This window comes from Curcuma longa, chromosome 3 (genome assembly GCF_044706935.1).
Source record: "Curcuma longa cultivar G26 ecotype Majalengka, Jawa Barat chromosome 3, ITB_CL_G26_1.1, whole genome shotgun sequence".
Taxonomy (NCBI): domain Eukaryota; kingdom Viridiplantae; phylum Streptophyta; class Magnoliopsida; order Zingiberales; family Zingiberaceae; genus Curcuma; species Curcuma longa.
Window position 1 is genome coordinate 7920610 of NC_133863.1, and position 16304 is coordinate 7936913.

The 16304-nt window shown below is 36.3% G+C and overlaps 3 protein-coding genes across 3 annotated transcripts; 1 reads left to right on the forward strand and 2 right to left on the reverse strand.

Moving 5' to 3' along the window:
• Positions 1-6066: 6066 nt before the first annotated feature.
• Positions 6067-7985, forward strand: LOC141824229 (cytochrome P450 CYP72A616-like). Its single transcript, XM_074711475.1, has 5 exons — positions 6067-6346; positions 6441-6670; positions 6770-7008; positions 7109-7487; positions 7563-7985. The coding sequence occupies exons 1-5, from the start codon at positions 6067-6069 to the stop codon at positions 7983-7985; spliced, it is 1551 nt and encodes a 516-aa protein (XP_074567576.1).
• A 953-nt stretch (positions 7986-8938) lies between these two features.
• On the reverse strand, positions 8939-10837 carry LOC141824417 (cytochrome P450 CYP72A616-like). The gene is made up of 5 exons (XM_074711700.1): positions 10561-10837; positions 10245-10474; positions 9911-10149; positions 9430-9808; positions 8939-9361 (listed from the first exon to the last, which is right to left on the reverse strand). The coding sequence occupies exons 1-5, from the start codon at positions 10835-10837 to the stop codon at positions 8939-8941; spliced, it is 1548 nt and encodes a 515-aa protein (XP_074567801.1).
• An 881-nt stretch (positions 10838-11718) lies between these two features.
• LOC141823425 (cytochrome P450 CYP72A616-like) lies at positions 11719-16246 on the reverse strand. Its single transcript, XM_074710707.1, has 5 exons — positions 15956-16246; positions 15641-15861; positions 15312-15556; positions 12340-12724; positions 11719-12251 (listed from the first exon to the last, which is right to left on the reverse strand). Exons 1-5 carry the CDS (start codon positions 16230-16232, stop codon positions 11826-11828), a joined length of 1554 nt encoding a protein of 517 aa, XP_074566808.1. The 5' UTR covers positions 16233-16246; the 3' UTR covers positions 11719-11825.
• Between the last annotated feature and the right edge of the window lie 58 nt (positions 16247-16304).

The window sequence follows — 16304 nt, forward strand, 5'->3', positions numbered from 1 at the left end:
ATACGATGGCGGATAAAGTCCGCCAGTATGCATGTAGTAGTCTATATATAATTAATTGAGGAATAGTGATTTCGATTTTTTAAGTATATGATGGCGGATAAAGTCCGCCAGTATGTATGTAGTATTCTGCAAGTTTACTCAGAGAATTATTCAAAGGATTATGAGCAAAAAAAAAAAAATATATATATATATATATATATAATCGTAAAACAGATGTCTTCTTTCTTAAATTTATCGATTAAAATCGAATGAACCTCCACTAACTATCTAGAATTTTAATTTGATTAAAATTATTACTACATCTATAATTTTATTTTAAAAACAAAAATAAAAAGTAAAGATATAAATTATATCATAAATTTGTTTTAAAAATAACTATATTAATTATAAATTTAAAAATAAATTATATATATAGAGAGACGACAGATCCTTTTTCTTTTTTTTTCCCTTTTCTTTTCTTCTCTAATTTTTATTTTAATTCATATTTCAGTTCTTCGATGCAGCATTTAGCACGAGTAATGCTAAGTAGATGTTGTCCAATCTGCTTCATTCGATCCGTTACTAGTCCCAAAATATCATTTGTCCAGACTGTTTCATTAAATCCATTACTACACACAACTTCAGCTGAACAGTCAAATTAAATATATAGAAGTCATATTAGCGTTTATTTTTTAAGATTTTAAATTTTTTATTATACTAAAACCTGGTAGGTTTCAGATTATTGGCATGATCAAATGATTGCCCAGTTTTATTTTTTTAATTATACTATAGATATCTAGCTTATGCCGATTAATTAATCATATGAATGACCTCATGATTTATAAAAATTTTCATTGATCATCAAAGTAAATCGAAGCGCTCGTAACGAGCGGTTCATCAACCTAACATTCCTAAGTCATTCCATCACCTCAGTCTTGTTGCTCCTAATAAATTGACCAATCCGTACTCATACTGTTTCTAATCCATTTTGATGCATGGTTTGCTAAAATTATATATAGGGCTATGGTCCCGTAGGATCAAGTGTATTTGTTTTGATCCCAGATTGTTTCAGCGACTACAAAAAATATGGTGATGACTGTAGCTAGATTCATATTCGATTTACAATTTTCATAATTTTTTATTTTATTAACATGCTATCCGTACGCATGAATGTTAGATCCCGTTTTCGAATTGTTTGAATCTTTTCGGATTCATACAATATTCCTAATTTAGAAATCTTTCAATTTGTATCAGACAATAGCTAGCTAGGATTATCGTTGATGTTTGCTTATAGCGTACGTACGTAAGGGGTAAAAGTTCTCGATAATATATTTCCATTAATCCGCATGTGTGTTATGATTGATTTCAATCTAACACGTTGAACAATGCATATTCGTTGAATTTTTGTAATAGGACATCTTATTTTGGCATGTTTTCACGAAGAACAACAGTGAAATTTGATAATTAACCATCATCGATTTTCACAAAATCGTCACATTTGATCCAAAAAAAAAAACACACATAGGGTTATACTTGATTGATTGATGGACTCAACTACTGTACATGAACAGTGCACAATATAATTAGCAGCTGATTACATCACTCTTCTGCAAAAGGTAGAATCCGCGATTCAAATCCTTATCCTCTGCAAAAAGGTGCAACTCTGCTGCGTCGTAATCAACTTAGTTATGCCTCGGGGGCATGATTATATCACTCGACTCTTGTGCAAAGGGCGACCATAATAGATTTTATAGTTGATTGTAACACCCAACTGTTGTGTAAAGGGTAGGGAACAAAGAGTTTATCAATTAACTAACAAACTTAATTATTCCACTTGACTTGAGCATAGAAGGCTTAACAATTGACTGTTGTATAAATATCAATTGACTCTTTATATATCAATCCACTTATTAAATTGGAATACAATATATTGAGCAATTGATCGTGGATTAAAATGTAGTCGACTAATGGATGTATCACTTAACTAATATTATATATTTTGATATCTTACATTTCTTGGTGTATCTATTTACACAAATACTACCAAGTTAAACTAATATAATCATAAAAATGTGGATATTTAGGTAGATTTAATATATTTTATGTGAATATATATATATATATATATATGATAAAAATAATTAACTAAAGGAAAAATATTTTTAAGCTAAATATACATTTAGATAATTCATATAAAGTGAACTTTTTATAAATCATACATAGTCCAAAAAAATTGTATTATATAATTTGATTAAAGGTTTTGAGCTATGTTTAGAGAGTAACATCAATAAATTAAATTGTACTTTAGTTTAAAGATTAAATGTAATATTGATATTGTATTTACTATCTCATTTCAAATATTATTTTATTTTTTAAAAAAGTTTTCTATCCTTTTTTTAATAGCTAATTATAAATAAAATTTTAAAAAAGTAAAAATTAAAAACTTATTTTAGTGCTGCTTTCGTCAAAGCATACTATCGATAAAAAAAAATTAAAAACTTAATAATTTTATAAAGAGACAAAAGATATTAATGACCATAAAGAATTTAATTTTGTTAAAAAAAAAATAAGTTATTAAACTCATGAATAATCCCCTATAATTTATCCATATTTTTAATTTTGAACTTTTAATTAAATAATAAAAAAATACAAAAGAAAATTATTTTTTTATAAAAAAATTAAAAAAATCTTTAAAAACATTTTTTTATTTTAGTGCTACCATCATCATATGCATTATAATTAATGTATTTACATAATTGTATACCATATTTATAATTATTGTAATTATATACCATATTTATAATCATTATATTTTATAAATATTCATAATTACATAACATATTTAGAATTATTTTTTAGACCTTTTAATTAATTTATACAAATATGATTAAGGATTCAATGATAAAATTAATGAAAGTAATTATTTTTTAAGTAATGATGGCTGATAAAGTCCGCCACTGTACATGTAGTAGTCTATATATATATAATTAATTGAGAAATAGTGATATCGATTTTTTAAGTATATGATGGCGGATAAAGCCCGCCAGTATGTATGTAGTATTCTACAAGTTTGATCAGAGAATTAGTCAAAGGATTATGAGCAAAAATCAAAACCATACTTTTTTTTTATATATAGAATCGTAAAACAGATGTTTTTTTTAATTATCTAAAAAACACTCTCCGATGCTATACTCAATCTTCTTTCTTAAATTTATTGTTTAAAAGCGAATGAACCTCCACTAACTATCTAGAATTTTCATTAAAATTACTACATCTATAATTTTATTTTTTTTAAAAAATCAAAAATAAAAAGTAAAGATATAAATTATATCATAAAAAATTTTAAAATAACTATATTAATTATAAATTTAAAAATAAATTATATATATATATATATATATATATATATGACAGATCTTTTCTTTTTTTTCCCTTTTCTTTTCTTCTCTAATTTTTATTTTAATTCAGATACCAGTTCTTCAATGCAGCATTAATTTAGCACGAATAATGCTAAGTAACGTAGATGTTGTCCAATCTGCCTAATTATATCCGTTACTAGTCCCAAAAGAACAGTCAAATATATAGAAGTGATATTAGTGTTTATTTATTATATTAAAATCTGGTATGTAATTTCAGATTATTGGCATGATCAAATGATTGGCCGGTTTTATTTTTTTAATTATATTAGGTATCCAATTTACATTGATTAATGTTGTAAATGACTAACCTAATTCTACGGAAGTTTTTCATTGACCACCAAGATAAATTAAGAAGCACTCATAATGGATAGTCTATCAACCCAACAATATTCCTATGTCAATCCATTAGCTCAGTCTTGTTGCTCCTAGTAAATTGACCAATCCGTACTGACTACTAAGCCTATTGCTAATCCATTTCGATGGGTTGCTAAAATTATATATATATATATGGCTATGGTCCCGTGGGATCAAAGATTCAAAGTGTCAGATTTATTTCTCATCCCATCAGAAAGGAGATTACGACGGTCATCACTCTCTAATTCCTATGAAAGATCAACTTGCCAGTAAAGGAATTTGTTTTGATCCTAGATTGTTTCAGCGACTACAAAAAGATGACGACGACTCTAGATTCATATTAGATTTACAATTTTCATCATTTTTTATTTTATTAACATGCTATACGCACGCATCAATGTTAGATCCCGTTTTCCAATTGTTTGAATCTTTCCGGATTCATACAATTCCTAATTTAGAAATCTTTCAATTTGTATCAGACAATAGCTAGGATTATCGTTGATGTTTGTTTATAGCTAGCGTAAGGGGTAAAAGTTTTCGATAATTTCCATTAATCCGCATGTGTGTTAGGTTGGATTTCAATCTAACACGTTGAACAATGCATATTAATTCCTTGAATTTTTGTAATATGACATCTTAGTTTAGCATGCTTTCACCAAGAACAACGAATAACAACAGTGAAATTTGATAACCATCATCGATATCGTTAATTTTTCACAAAATCGTCACATTTGATTAAAAAAAACACATAGGGTCATGCTTGATTGATCGATGGACTCGACTACTGTACATGAACAGTGCACACTCTTGTGAAAGGGGCGATCATAGTAGATTTTATAGTTGGTTGGAATTTGTAAAGGATAGGCAACAAAGAGTTTACCAATTGACTAACAAATTTAATTGTTCTATTTGACTCAGACATAGAAGGTTTAACAATTGACTATTGTACAAATATCAATTGACTCTTTATATATCAATCCACTTATTCAAGTAGAACACGATATATTGAGCAATTTTGTTGATTAGGATGCAGTCAACTAATTAATATATCACTTAATTAATAGCGTATTTTGATATCTCATATTTTCTCGTATGATCTATTTACACAAATGCTACTGAGTTAAACTAATATAATCACAAAAATAAGATATTTAGGTAGATTTAAGATATTTTATATGAATATATATATATGATAAAAATAATTTATCTAAAGGGAAAATATTTTTAAGCCAAATATATATTTAGATAACTTATATAAAGTGAAATTTTTATAAATCATACATGTAATATAATATGTTAGTCCAAAAGAAATCATATTATATGGTTTGATTAAAGATTTTGAATTATGTTTAGAGAGTAGCATCAATAAATTGTACTTTAGTTTAAAGATTAAATGAAATATTGATATTGTATTTATTATCTCATTTTAAATATTAGTTTATTTTTTAAAAATTTCCTATTTTTTAATAGCTAATTACAAAAAAAATTAAAAAAAAAAAAAATTAAAAACTGATTTTAGTGCTGCTTTGGTCAAAGCATACTATCGATAAAAGAATATAAAAAAATAAAAAACTAGATTATTTTATAAATAGACAAAAGATATTAATGACCATAAAGAATTTAATTTTGTTAAAAAATTTAAGTTATTAAACTCATGAGTAATCCCCTAAAATTTATCCATATTTTTAATTTTGAAATTTTAATTAAATAATAAAAAATACAAAAGAAAATTAACAAAAAATTTTAAAAAAATTAAAAAATCTTAAAAAATACTTTTTTATTTTAGTGCTACCATCACCATATGCATTATAATTAATGTATTTACATAATTGTATACCATATTTATAATTATTGTAATTATATACCATATTTATAATCATTATATTTTATAAATATTCATAATTACATGACATATTTAGAATTATTTTTTAGACCTTTTAATTAATTTATACAAATATGATTAAGGATTCAATGATAAAATGAAAGTAATTATTTTATCTCTAAATTTCACTCTTAATTAAGCAGTCTAATTATTGTAATTATATAATTGTATACCATATTTATAAAATCATTATATTTTGTATTTTTTTCATAATTACATGCCATATTTAGAATTATTTTCTAGACCTTTTAAATAATTTATACAAATAAACTGAAAGTAATAATTTTATCTCTATATATATTTCACTCTTCTGATGTTTAAAAATTAATATTCTATATATTCACCGCCATCGATCCATCGTTCACAACTCCAATCCACTCGATCGATCCTTTGAAAATTTGTCACAGTTAACTGCTGCCGCTGCCTGTACACATGGCCAGCTGGTTGGTGTTTTACGGTGGCCTCGCTGCGCTGCTGCTGGCGGCAGCATGGGCCGTTCGGACGCTGAACTGGGCGTTGTGGCAGCCTCGGCGGCTAGAGCGTATTCTCCGATCGCAGGGCCTCAAGGGCTCCGCTTACCGCTCCATTAGAGGCGACGTCAAGGAGATCGAGCGGCTCAATGAGGAGGCATGGTCCAAGCCCATGCCTTCCTTCTCCCACGCTGTCTTCCCCCGCGTTATCAACTACTTTAGCCGCGCTGCAGAGACCCACGGTTAGCAGAGAGCTAGTCCAGTTATGTTACGTTGGTGTAAAAACTGGAATTTCAATTTCATGCAAAAGTTGGGATTTTTTTTTTAATGATGCAGGAAAGGAGAACAAGGTGACTTTCCACTGGATGGGATCGCTTCCCAGAGTCCTGATAGCGGATCCTGATCAAACGAGGGAGATTTTGGCCAACAAGAACGGCGAGATCGGGAAGGGGAAACCCAACTACTTGATAAGACATTTTCTTATAGGCGTGGCGGAACATGAAGGCGAGAAATGGGCCAAACACCGAAAGATCTTAAACCCAGCTTTCCATTTAGAGAAGTTGAAGGTCATTAATTACGTACTGATGATCCATGGTTTCAATCCAGTCAATTTGTTCCCCCTTTTAATCGAGTTTATAGTGTCTCTGTCGTTTACACGTTTGCAGAGGATGTTGCCTGCTTTCATTTCTTGTTGTGATGAGCTGGTTGACCGATGGGAGATGATGGCGGCGACAGGAAAAGAGGTAGATGTTTGGGTCGACCTAAAGAGCTTCACCGGAGATGTCATTTCGCGGACTGCTTTTGGTTGCAACTTTGAGGAAGGAAGGAAAATTTTCCAGCTTCATGATGAGCAAGCTCTACTCGTCTCCTGTTCTCTGTCAAAATCACATATCCCCGGTTACAAGTGAGCACCGATTACAGTAACAACGTGATTCATAATCAATAAAATTAATCATGGATTTGCTGATTGTTATATATATCGACCATTAATGGTATATATATAGGTATCTGCCCACTAGAATAAACACTAGAGTGGAAGCGATCTATAAAGAGGTGCGAGATATTCTACTGAGCATCATCCGCAAGAGAGAGGAGAGCATGAAATCGGGGAACGCAAAGAACGACGACATTCTCGGCTTGTTGTTGGAGTCTAATCTGCAACACCGCCGAGAACACGGCAACGCCGGGTTGACCACCGACGAGGTGGTGGAAGAATGCAAGCTGTTGTACTTTGCAGGCCAAGATACGACGTCGCTGTTGCTGACATGGACGATGGTGGTGCTGAGCATGCATCAAGATTGGCAAGAACGAGCACGGCAGGAGGTTCTGCGAGTTTTCGGAAAAGAGAAGCCAACTTTTGATGGATTGAGCCACTTGAAGACCGTAAGCATTCAATAATTTTATTCAACCTTCATTGCAAAATCAATGACTGAAATCAAGTTAACATGCATATGGAAGGTGACTATGATTCTGTACGAGGTGCTGCGGCTGTACCCGCCGGCGTTAGGGTTTGAGCGGATGGTGTTCAAGACAGTGAAGATTGGGGATGTGGTCTACCCTCCCGGAGTCCTGTTCTTCTTGTCCGTGATGCAGATGCACCACGACCCCGACTACTGGGGCAAAGACGTGGAGGAGTTCAATCCGGAGAGATTTGCAGAAGGCGTGTCCAAGGCGTCGGAGAAGAATGCGTTCTTCCCCTTCGGCAACGGCCACCGGGTCTGCATCGGTAAGAACTTCGCTTTGCTGGAGGCCAAGTTGGCGTTGTGCTTGATCCTTCAACACTTCTCGTTCGACCTCTCGCCCACGTACATTCACGCACCGCACACTGTTCTAACCTTGAAGCCTCAGCATGGCGCTCCGATCAGGTTGCGCAGCCTTTGAGTACATCTTTTCCATATATATATATATATATATATATATATATATATGAAGGGTTTCTAAATCATAAATTATATATTGCACATGAATCCGATCGAAAAGATTCAAATAATTTTAAAACAAAATCTAGTATTTGTGTAGACATATATTAGACAAAGAATTAGTTGGGGGACTTTTTAGAATATATATGACGGCGGCCACTCTATCAACCAGCATCTTAGTAATTCCCGTAGCAAATCACACATTGAGAATATCTCCATCCTCTTACTTTGAAAAAATCCCCTAGAAGATCACATTTTGATCATTTTTCTAACGAGAGACAATCCTCACAACAATACATTCACTTTGAAAAATAGATTACACCGAAAATATTCCTAATCAGAAATATCTCCACTAAAACTACAAATGAATTGATCCTATCCGTGAGCTTTTAAAGGTGGCTCAAAAAAATTGTTAATCAAAAGTAGTACATTTTTTTTCTTCAAAATATCTGTTCTCCAATCGATTTGTTACTAGTCCCAAACTATGGTTTGTCCAATTACGGTTTCATTGAATCCATTGCTACCCAAAACATCAGCTGATGGATCGCATTTATTTTTGAAGATTTTTAAATTCTTTATCGTTTTAAAACCTGAAGATTTCAGATATTATTTTCGTGATCAATTAATTGCCTGCTGTTATTGCTCGTAGTAAAATGATCAATCCATTAATATTTATTTTTTTGAGTTAGGTGATCTTCTTCTTAATTAATTTGTTTATCGAATAACTTTCAAAATATTCATTAAACATTTAAGAATCAATCCTCTGATATTATTTCTAAAACAGATGCCCAACAATTTGATAAATTTTATTGCACAGTGCTCAACAATCAATTTGGCTGAAAAAGAAAGTAATTTTAATTTGAGCAGTCATAAATATAATACCTAATCAAAGAAAAAGAGCATGATGTGATCTACTCAAAGCCTGCGCAACCTGATCGGAGCGCCATGCTGAGGTTTCAAGGTTAGAACAGTGTGCGGTGCGTGAATGTACGCCGGCGAGAGATCGAACGAGAAGCGTTGAAGGATCAAACACAACGCCAACTTGGCCTCCAGCAAAGCGAAGTTCTGACCGATGCAGACCCGGTGGCCGCCGCTGAAGGGGAAGAACGCCTTCTTCTCTGACGCCTTGTACACGCCTTCCGCGAATCTATCCGGCTTGAACTCCTCCACGTCTTGGCCCCAGTAGTCAGGGTCGTGGTGCATCCGGATCACGGACAAGAAGAGCAGGACGCCAGGTGGGTAGACCACGTTCCCAATCTTCACGCTCTTCAACACCTGCCGCGGAATCCCTAGCGCCGGCGGGTACAGCCGCAGAACCTCGTAGAGAATCATAGTCAACTGCCATGTTAACTTGATTTCAGTCATTGATTTTGTAAGTAAGGTTGAAGAAAATTAATGTCGCTCACGGTCTTCAAGTGGCTTAATCCATCAAAAGTTGGTTTCTCTTTTCCGAAAGTTTGCAGAACCTCCTGCCGTGCTCGTTCTTGCCACTCTTGATGCATGCTCAGCACCACCATCGTCCATGTCAGCAACAGCGACGTCGTCTCTTGGCCTGCGAAGTAGAACAGCTTGCATTCTTCCACCATCTCGTCGGTGGTCAACCCGGCGTTGCCGTGCTCTCGGCGGTGTTGCAGATTAGACTCCAACAACAAGCCGAGAATGTCGTCGTTCTTTGCGTTACCCGATTTCATGCTCTCCTCTCTCTTGCGGATGATGCTCAGTAGAATATCTCGCACCTCTTTATCGATCGTTTCCACTCTAGTGTTTGTTCTAGTGGGCAGATACCTATATATACCAGTGGAGGATTGCAATCAGTAAATATTCCATGATTAAATTAATTGATTCTGAATCAAAAGAAATCACGTTGTTACTGTAATCGGTGCTCACTTGTAACCTGGGATATGTGATTTTGACAGAGCACCGGCGACGATCAGAGCTTGCTCATCATGAAGCTGGAAAATTTTCCTTCCTTCCTCAAAGTTGCTACCAAAAGCAGTCCGCGAAATGACATCTCCGGTGAAGCTCTGGAGGTCGACCCAAACATCTACCTCTTTCCCTCTCGCCGCCATCATCTCCCATCGGTCAACCAGCTCATCACAACAAGAAGAGAAAGCAGGCAACATCCTCTGCAAACGAGTAGACGACGGGCACACTATAAACTCGATCGATTAAAAGGGGAAAAAAATTGACTGGATCGAAGCCATGGACCATCAGTAATGACCTTCAACTTCTCTATATGGAAAGCTGGGTTTAAGATCTTGCGGTGTTTGGCCCATTTCTCGCCATCATGTTGCACCACGCCCCGAAGAAAATATCTTATCATGTAGTTGACGTACCCCTTCCCGATCTCGCCGGTCTTGTTGGCCAAAATCTCCCTCGTTTGATCAGGATCCGCGATCAGCACTCTCGGAAGCGGTCCCATCCAGTGGAAAGTCACCTTGTTCTCCTTTCCTGCATCAAAAATCCCAACTTTTGCATAAAAAATTCCAGTTTTTATATACACCAACTGGAAGAGGGAAGAAGGGTTCTCTGCTAACCGTAGGTCTGTACGTCGCGGCTTAAGAAGTTGGCAGCGCGGGGGAGGATAGCGTGGGAGAAGGAAGGCATGGGCTTGGACCAGGCCTCCTCATTGAGCCGCACGATGTCCTTCACGTCGCCTCTAATGGGGCGGTAGGTGGAGCCCTTGAGGCCCTGCGATCGAAGAATGCGCTCAAGGCGCCGCGGCTGCCACAGCGCCCAGTTCAGCATCCGAACGGCCCATGCCGCCGCCAGCAGCAGCGCAGCGAGGCCACCATAAAACTCCAGCCAGGCCATTTAATTTGGCAGGCAGCAGCAGTTAACCGTGACAAATTTTCAAGGGATCGAATAGATTGGAGTTGTGAACTACGGATCGATCGATGGCAGTGGATATATAGATTTTTAAACCTGCTCGATATATCACTTGCTATGCTAGAGAAGAAGAAGAGTGAAATATAGAGACAAAATAATTACTTTCATTTTATCTTTGGATCCGTAGTCATCATATTTGTATAAATTGTTTAAAAGGTCTAGAAAATAATTCTAAATAGGGCATGTAATTATAGAATATAATGATTATAGATATGGTATATAATTGCAATAATAATTATAGATATGGTATGCAATTGTATAATTATAATGCTTATGATGGTAGCACTCAATGCTATTTCAACTATCTAAATTTGCAGTGGGCCACTTCGCCTTCCTAGAAGTGGCTCTTTGCCTTCTAGAAGCAATGGATAAGGCAAAGGATATGCGGTGGGGCCTCTTTGCCTTCTAGAAGCAATGGATGTGCGGATCTCTTGTGGAACCAATAGATTTTGTTTTCTTAACGTTCAATACCTGAAATTTATCGCATGTTAAATGCACCTATTTCTTTTATAATCGGTGGCGGTCATGATATATTGAACGCCGTCAATCACAAAAGTTATTATCCAAGTCAACAAGTGTCGGCACAATACGAGCAGCGCTGAGTGCAGCGCCATCGCCTTCATCCGAAGACAGCGCCGCCATGTCCGCCGAGTTTCTTATCTCGCTGCTTCGGGCTCTGATGATTTACCCGGTCGCCGTCAAGATTGGAAGCATGACGACGACACTTATGGGACAGATTTTGGCGTCATGGGCAGAAGCTTTCAGAAGCTCATTGCTTTTGTCGCATTGCGTGGAGATAAATCCGAGGCGACTTTAATTTCTCAGTTTTTGTTATTTTATTTTCCTTATCTCAACAAGGACAACATCTTAACAGCAGAAATTCTTAATCTATTCTTCGACAAAGTAGACATATTCAAAGCCTACGCAGCATTATTTGAGCACCATGTTGTGGTTGCAGAGTGATGAGAGTCTTGGGCGCATGAACATACGCTGGCGAGAGCTCAAAAGTGAAGCGTTGTAGGATCATAGACAGTGCCAACTTGGCTTCCAGCATCGCAAAGTTTTGTCCGATGCAGATTCGAGGGCCACCGCCGAAGGCAAGGAAGGCATACTTGTCATTCGATGCTTTTGAAATGCCATCTTTGAATCGATCCGGGTTGAACTCTTTGGAGTCGTTGCCCCAGATGTCTGGGTCGTGCTGAGCGAAGACGATTAGCAGTGCGATAAGTACGCCCGGGGGGCACGTTATATCTCCGAGTTTTGTTGCCTTGGTAGTCTGCCTGTGCACGAATATAGCAGCCGGGTAGAGCCTGAGAACCTCATAGAGAATCATTGTCACCTGTAGCGTAAATTTCAGCAGACATTATATAATTTGAAGGGCTCCTGACCAATATCATTTGCTAAGTGCGCAAATTTAGGATACTCACAATTTTAAGTTGACCCAATCCATCAAAATCTGGTGTCTTCTCACCAAATGCAGCAAGGACTTCTTCTCTAGCTCGAACCTGCCAGCTAGGATACATGCTCAGCACAACCATTGTCCATGTCAGTAAAACAGAGGTCGTCTCCTGCCCTGCGAAGTAGAATAACTTGCACTCTTCCATCACTTCATCCTTGGTCATCCCAGCATTCTTGTTCCCTTGTTCTTGATAGTACTTCATGTTGGATTCCATCAACAATCCCAGCATGTCACCGTTGTGTGGTTTACCCAGTTTCATTTCTTCTTCTCTCTTCTTTATTATGCCTCCCAGAATTTCGCGGATCTCTCTATCAATTGCTATTATTCTATTCTTCTTTCTAGTTGGAAGAAATCTGCACACGAGAAGGTAGACATTAGTCAGTCACTTAAGAAAAGTTAGTTGCTTTATATCGACGCTAAATGACAGTAGTAAATTGACCATATTTGCTCTTATCTGGCATCATTGTATGTCCTAACCACATTGGGTGACTAAACAACTGGACCAGTTGCAAAATGTTCTAGATTTTGCCATTTGGTTTCACGGAATTTCATTTCATCTGATGACTGGAGTCTTTAGGGCTGTTGAATCATCAAGTGTCCAATCTTGCTTTGTTATGTAGGAGGTGGTGGATTTGGCTAACTACACACCTTGCATTGGGTTTGGATGTTAAGTGTTTACTTACCTAAATCACAGTGACTGGATGGTGGCTGTGGTAGATAAACAGATAGTCACACCTACAGAGAGAGAGAGGACATCTGAAAGCAAGAGACTTATGCTATTCTAGCATTACATTCTGGAGTTGTTTTGGTTTATGAGGTGGCCTGATGGGTTTGTGATATGTAATCAGTTGCAGAATATGTTTGCTTCATGTGGCTCGAGGATGACCCCAGTTAGGAGAATTCAAACCTCAGAGCCATTGTGAGAATTATCTTCAGTGAAGGAACATGACTTTATGGTGCTAGCAAATAAGAGGAGTTGGATAGCAGAATCATTCTGGATCATCTTTTACAAGACCAATGAAGGAAGATAACTTTATGGTGCTAGCAAAAAGAGTCTTACATCAACTGATTTTCATTTCAGGCTTGGGGTCTTTTTCATCCACACTAGTTGAAAGCACATACATATTCATATTCCTTGAATAAAATGTAACTCCCATGCTAATATAAGAAACTAAATTTATGAATCAGATATTTATGGGATTAACACCTCAACTTAAATAATGTACTATCAATACTTAAAACATAAAATCAGCGACAATTTACCGAATGATGTACCTAAAATTTTAAAATAACAAACAGAAGCACAATACTTTGAAATTTATCAAAGGGGACACTTATTTCCCCAAATGTTACTCCATCTAACTTGCTTCGTTGGACTTATTATTTAAAAGTGTTTGACGACCTATAAGGTTAAAAATATAGGGAAAATAACATGAACAAAGGGTCATCAAATTTTTTTTTACCAAAAGTGTTTGGACGACAACCAGTCAACTGGAATCATTTCCAATTGACTAACATAGTTGTCTAGTACCCTTGGCAAAAACTGTTTGACAACCTTATAAGTCTCAAAATTAAGAAAAAAATATAAGCAAACTCAAGGACCCCAAGAATGTAAATGTTCATTTGACACATATTCGAGACTTCTAGTAGTGTCAAAAAAACTAGCAAAAAGTGTTTGATGATCATAAAACACTCAAAATCTTTAAAAAATGAACAAGAACAAACTTAAAGGACCCAAGAGTGAAACAATAAACATTTGACAGAATTATAAGGTTTAAAATTTGGAAAAAAAAAATAAACATAGATAGACTCAGGGAATCTCAAGAGTGCAAAAGTTCTCATTTGATACGAATTTGAGGGTCTCAAGAACCATCAAGAACTTTTGACCAAAATGTTTGATGCCAACTAATCGCCTAGAATCACATCTAGTCAACTAGAGTCACTTCCAATCATCTGAGCTCACTTCTCAGTTAATTGATGGATTGAGAGATAATTAGTACAATGAAATGGATTGGATGGAGGTTACAAAATAAGTGAGCTCTTTGGTAAATTCAAAAGTAATGATGCACCCCTTTGGTATGAGTAGGATATTTGCTAAATTACCATAAAACAATAAAGCATTAACTTATAAAGGGCAAATTAATATCTATAAAAAAAAGGGCAAACATGAGATTACTAAGAACCCCACCACAGGTCATTTATTTGACTTTAAAAATCTCATCATTAGGAAATTACATTCACATGAGTTCAGAGATCTAAGCATTGATTGAGAGTTTTCTTTTGTGAGCATTACTTAGTCTTATAGTTGATTAGAGGTGATCATATACTTATAATTTGGAATTTGAGCCTTAGCTATAAATGGAGTAAATTGTGACCCTTTAATTTAGTATCACATTATAAGTAATAGACTAGCAAATGAAGTTTACAGACTGAGATGTCTATTACTATTAACTTAAGCTAAAGGATCTTGTCTAAATGTTCGAGCTGAAGGGGATAATAAGTCAATTACCCATTTAGGCAAGTTGTGACATGTTATATACAATGATAACCAACATGATGACAATCAAGGACAATAGATGGCCGTATGGAGAACTACTTTTTTTTTTTCTAGGTGGAGGCTGAGGCTAAGGCAAGCAAGGCTGCATATTAGGAAAAACAAAATCTATGATCGTGGTTAGAAATTATTGATGATGCTAAACAGTCAATATGACCATGGGAAAACTGTAAGATAACTCATGTGAATGTGATTCATTTCTCATGGCTAAGATAGCATCTAGCGAAAGCTTAGTCAATGAAGAGGTGATGAGGAGATCTATAATCACACCTAATAATTTCTCATAGTGATGGGTTGTGCTTGAACCAATCCAATACATCAGACGCCACATTATTTCAGATAAATAAACTCAGTTGAAAGTGAATTCGAAAAAGAGGAAAATTGACCTGTATCCTGGGATGAACAGATTTTGAGAAACCTGAATTAGGAGTTCACTCTGCTCTGTTTGCAACTGGTGAATCCGTCTTCCCAGTTCATAGCTGCTACCAAAAGCTGCTCGAGAAATGGCATCCACAGTGAGGCTGTGGAACTCAGGCCAAACATCTATCTCACACCATCCCTCTGAACCCACCTTTCTCACCCATCTGCTGACCATTTCATTGGCACACGCGAAAAATGCCGGCAACATACCCTGCAATCAACAAGGAAAAGATGCACATAAAAACGTCATCTTCCATAGGAAGCAAGCAAGTGAGAATCAAGCAAATATGATGACCTTCAACTTCTCCAAGTTGAAAGCAGGGTTTAGAATTTTTCTGTGCTTGAACCACTTATCCCCGTCGTAGGAAGCAAGTCCTTTGATGAAATACTTCCCAAATGGGTTCGTGCTCGGCCTTTCGAATTCACGAAACTTGGAAGAAAGCACCTCCTTGATCAGATCGGGGTCCATAATGTTCACTCGGGGCATAGGTCCAACCCAATTAAATGACAATTTACCTGTGTAATCGCATGAACAACACTAAACCCATCCATCAAGATTCAATTTTTGAGCAAGCACAACGTTGTAATAAAAGAAAGACGCGGAGCTTGCCGTATTGGCGATAGTGGCGGTGGAAGAGGGGAAGGATGCGAGGGATGATGTCGTGGGAGTCCAAGGGCATGGGCTTGGCGCGCGCCTCCTGGAGGAGCCGGTTGTTTTCCTTGATGTTGCCGAAGGGGAAGCGGTAGGGGCTACCGTCGAGGCCCTGCGCCCGGAGCGCGCGCTCAAGACGCCGGGGCTCCCACCACACCCAGTTCAACATCCGGACGATCCAAACGACGAGCAGCATCGTGGCCGCGCCCCATGCCAAGCTCCACACAACCGCCATCCCCAACGCCGTAAATCTGGTCCCTTCCGAACCAAGAAGTCTAAGGCTAGATGCTTTATAACTGCGAAGGGC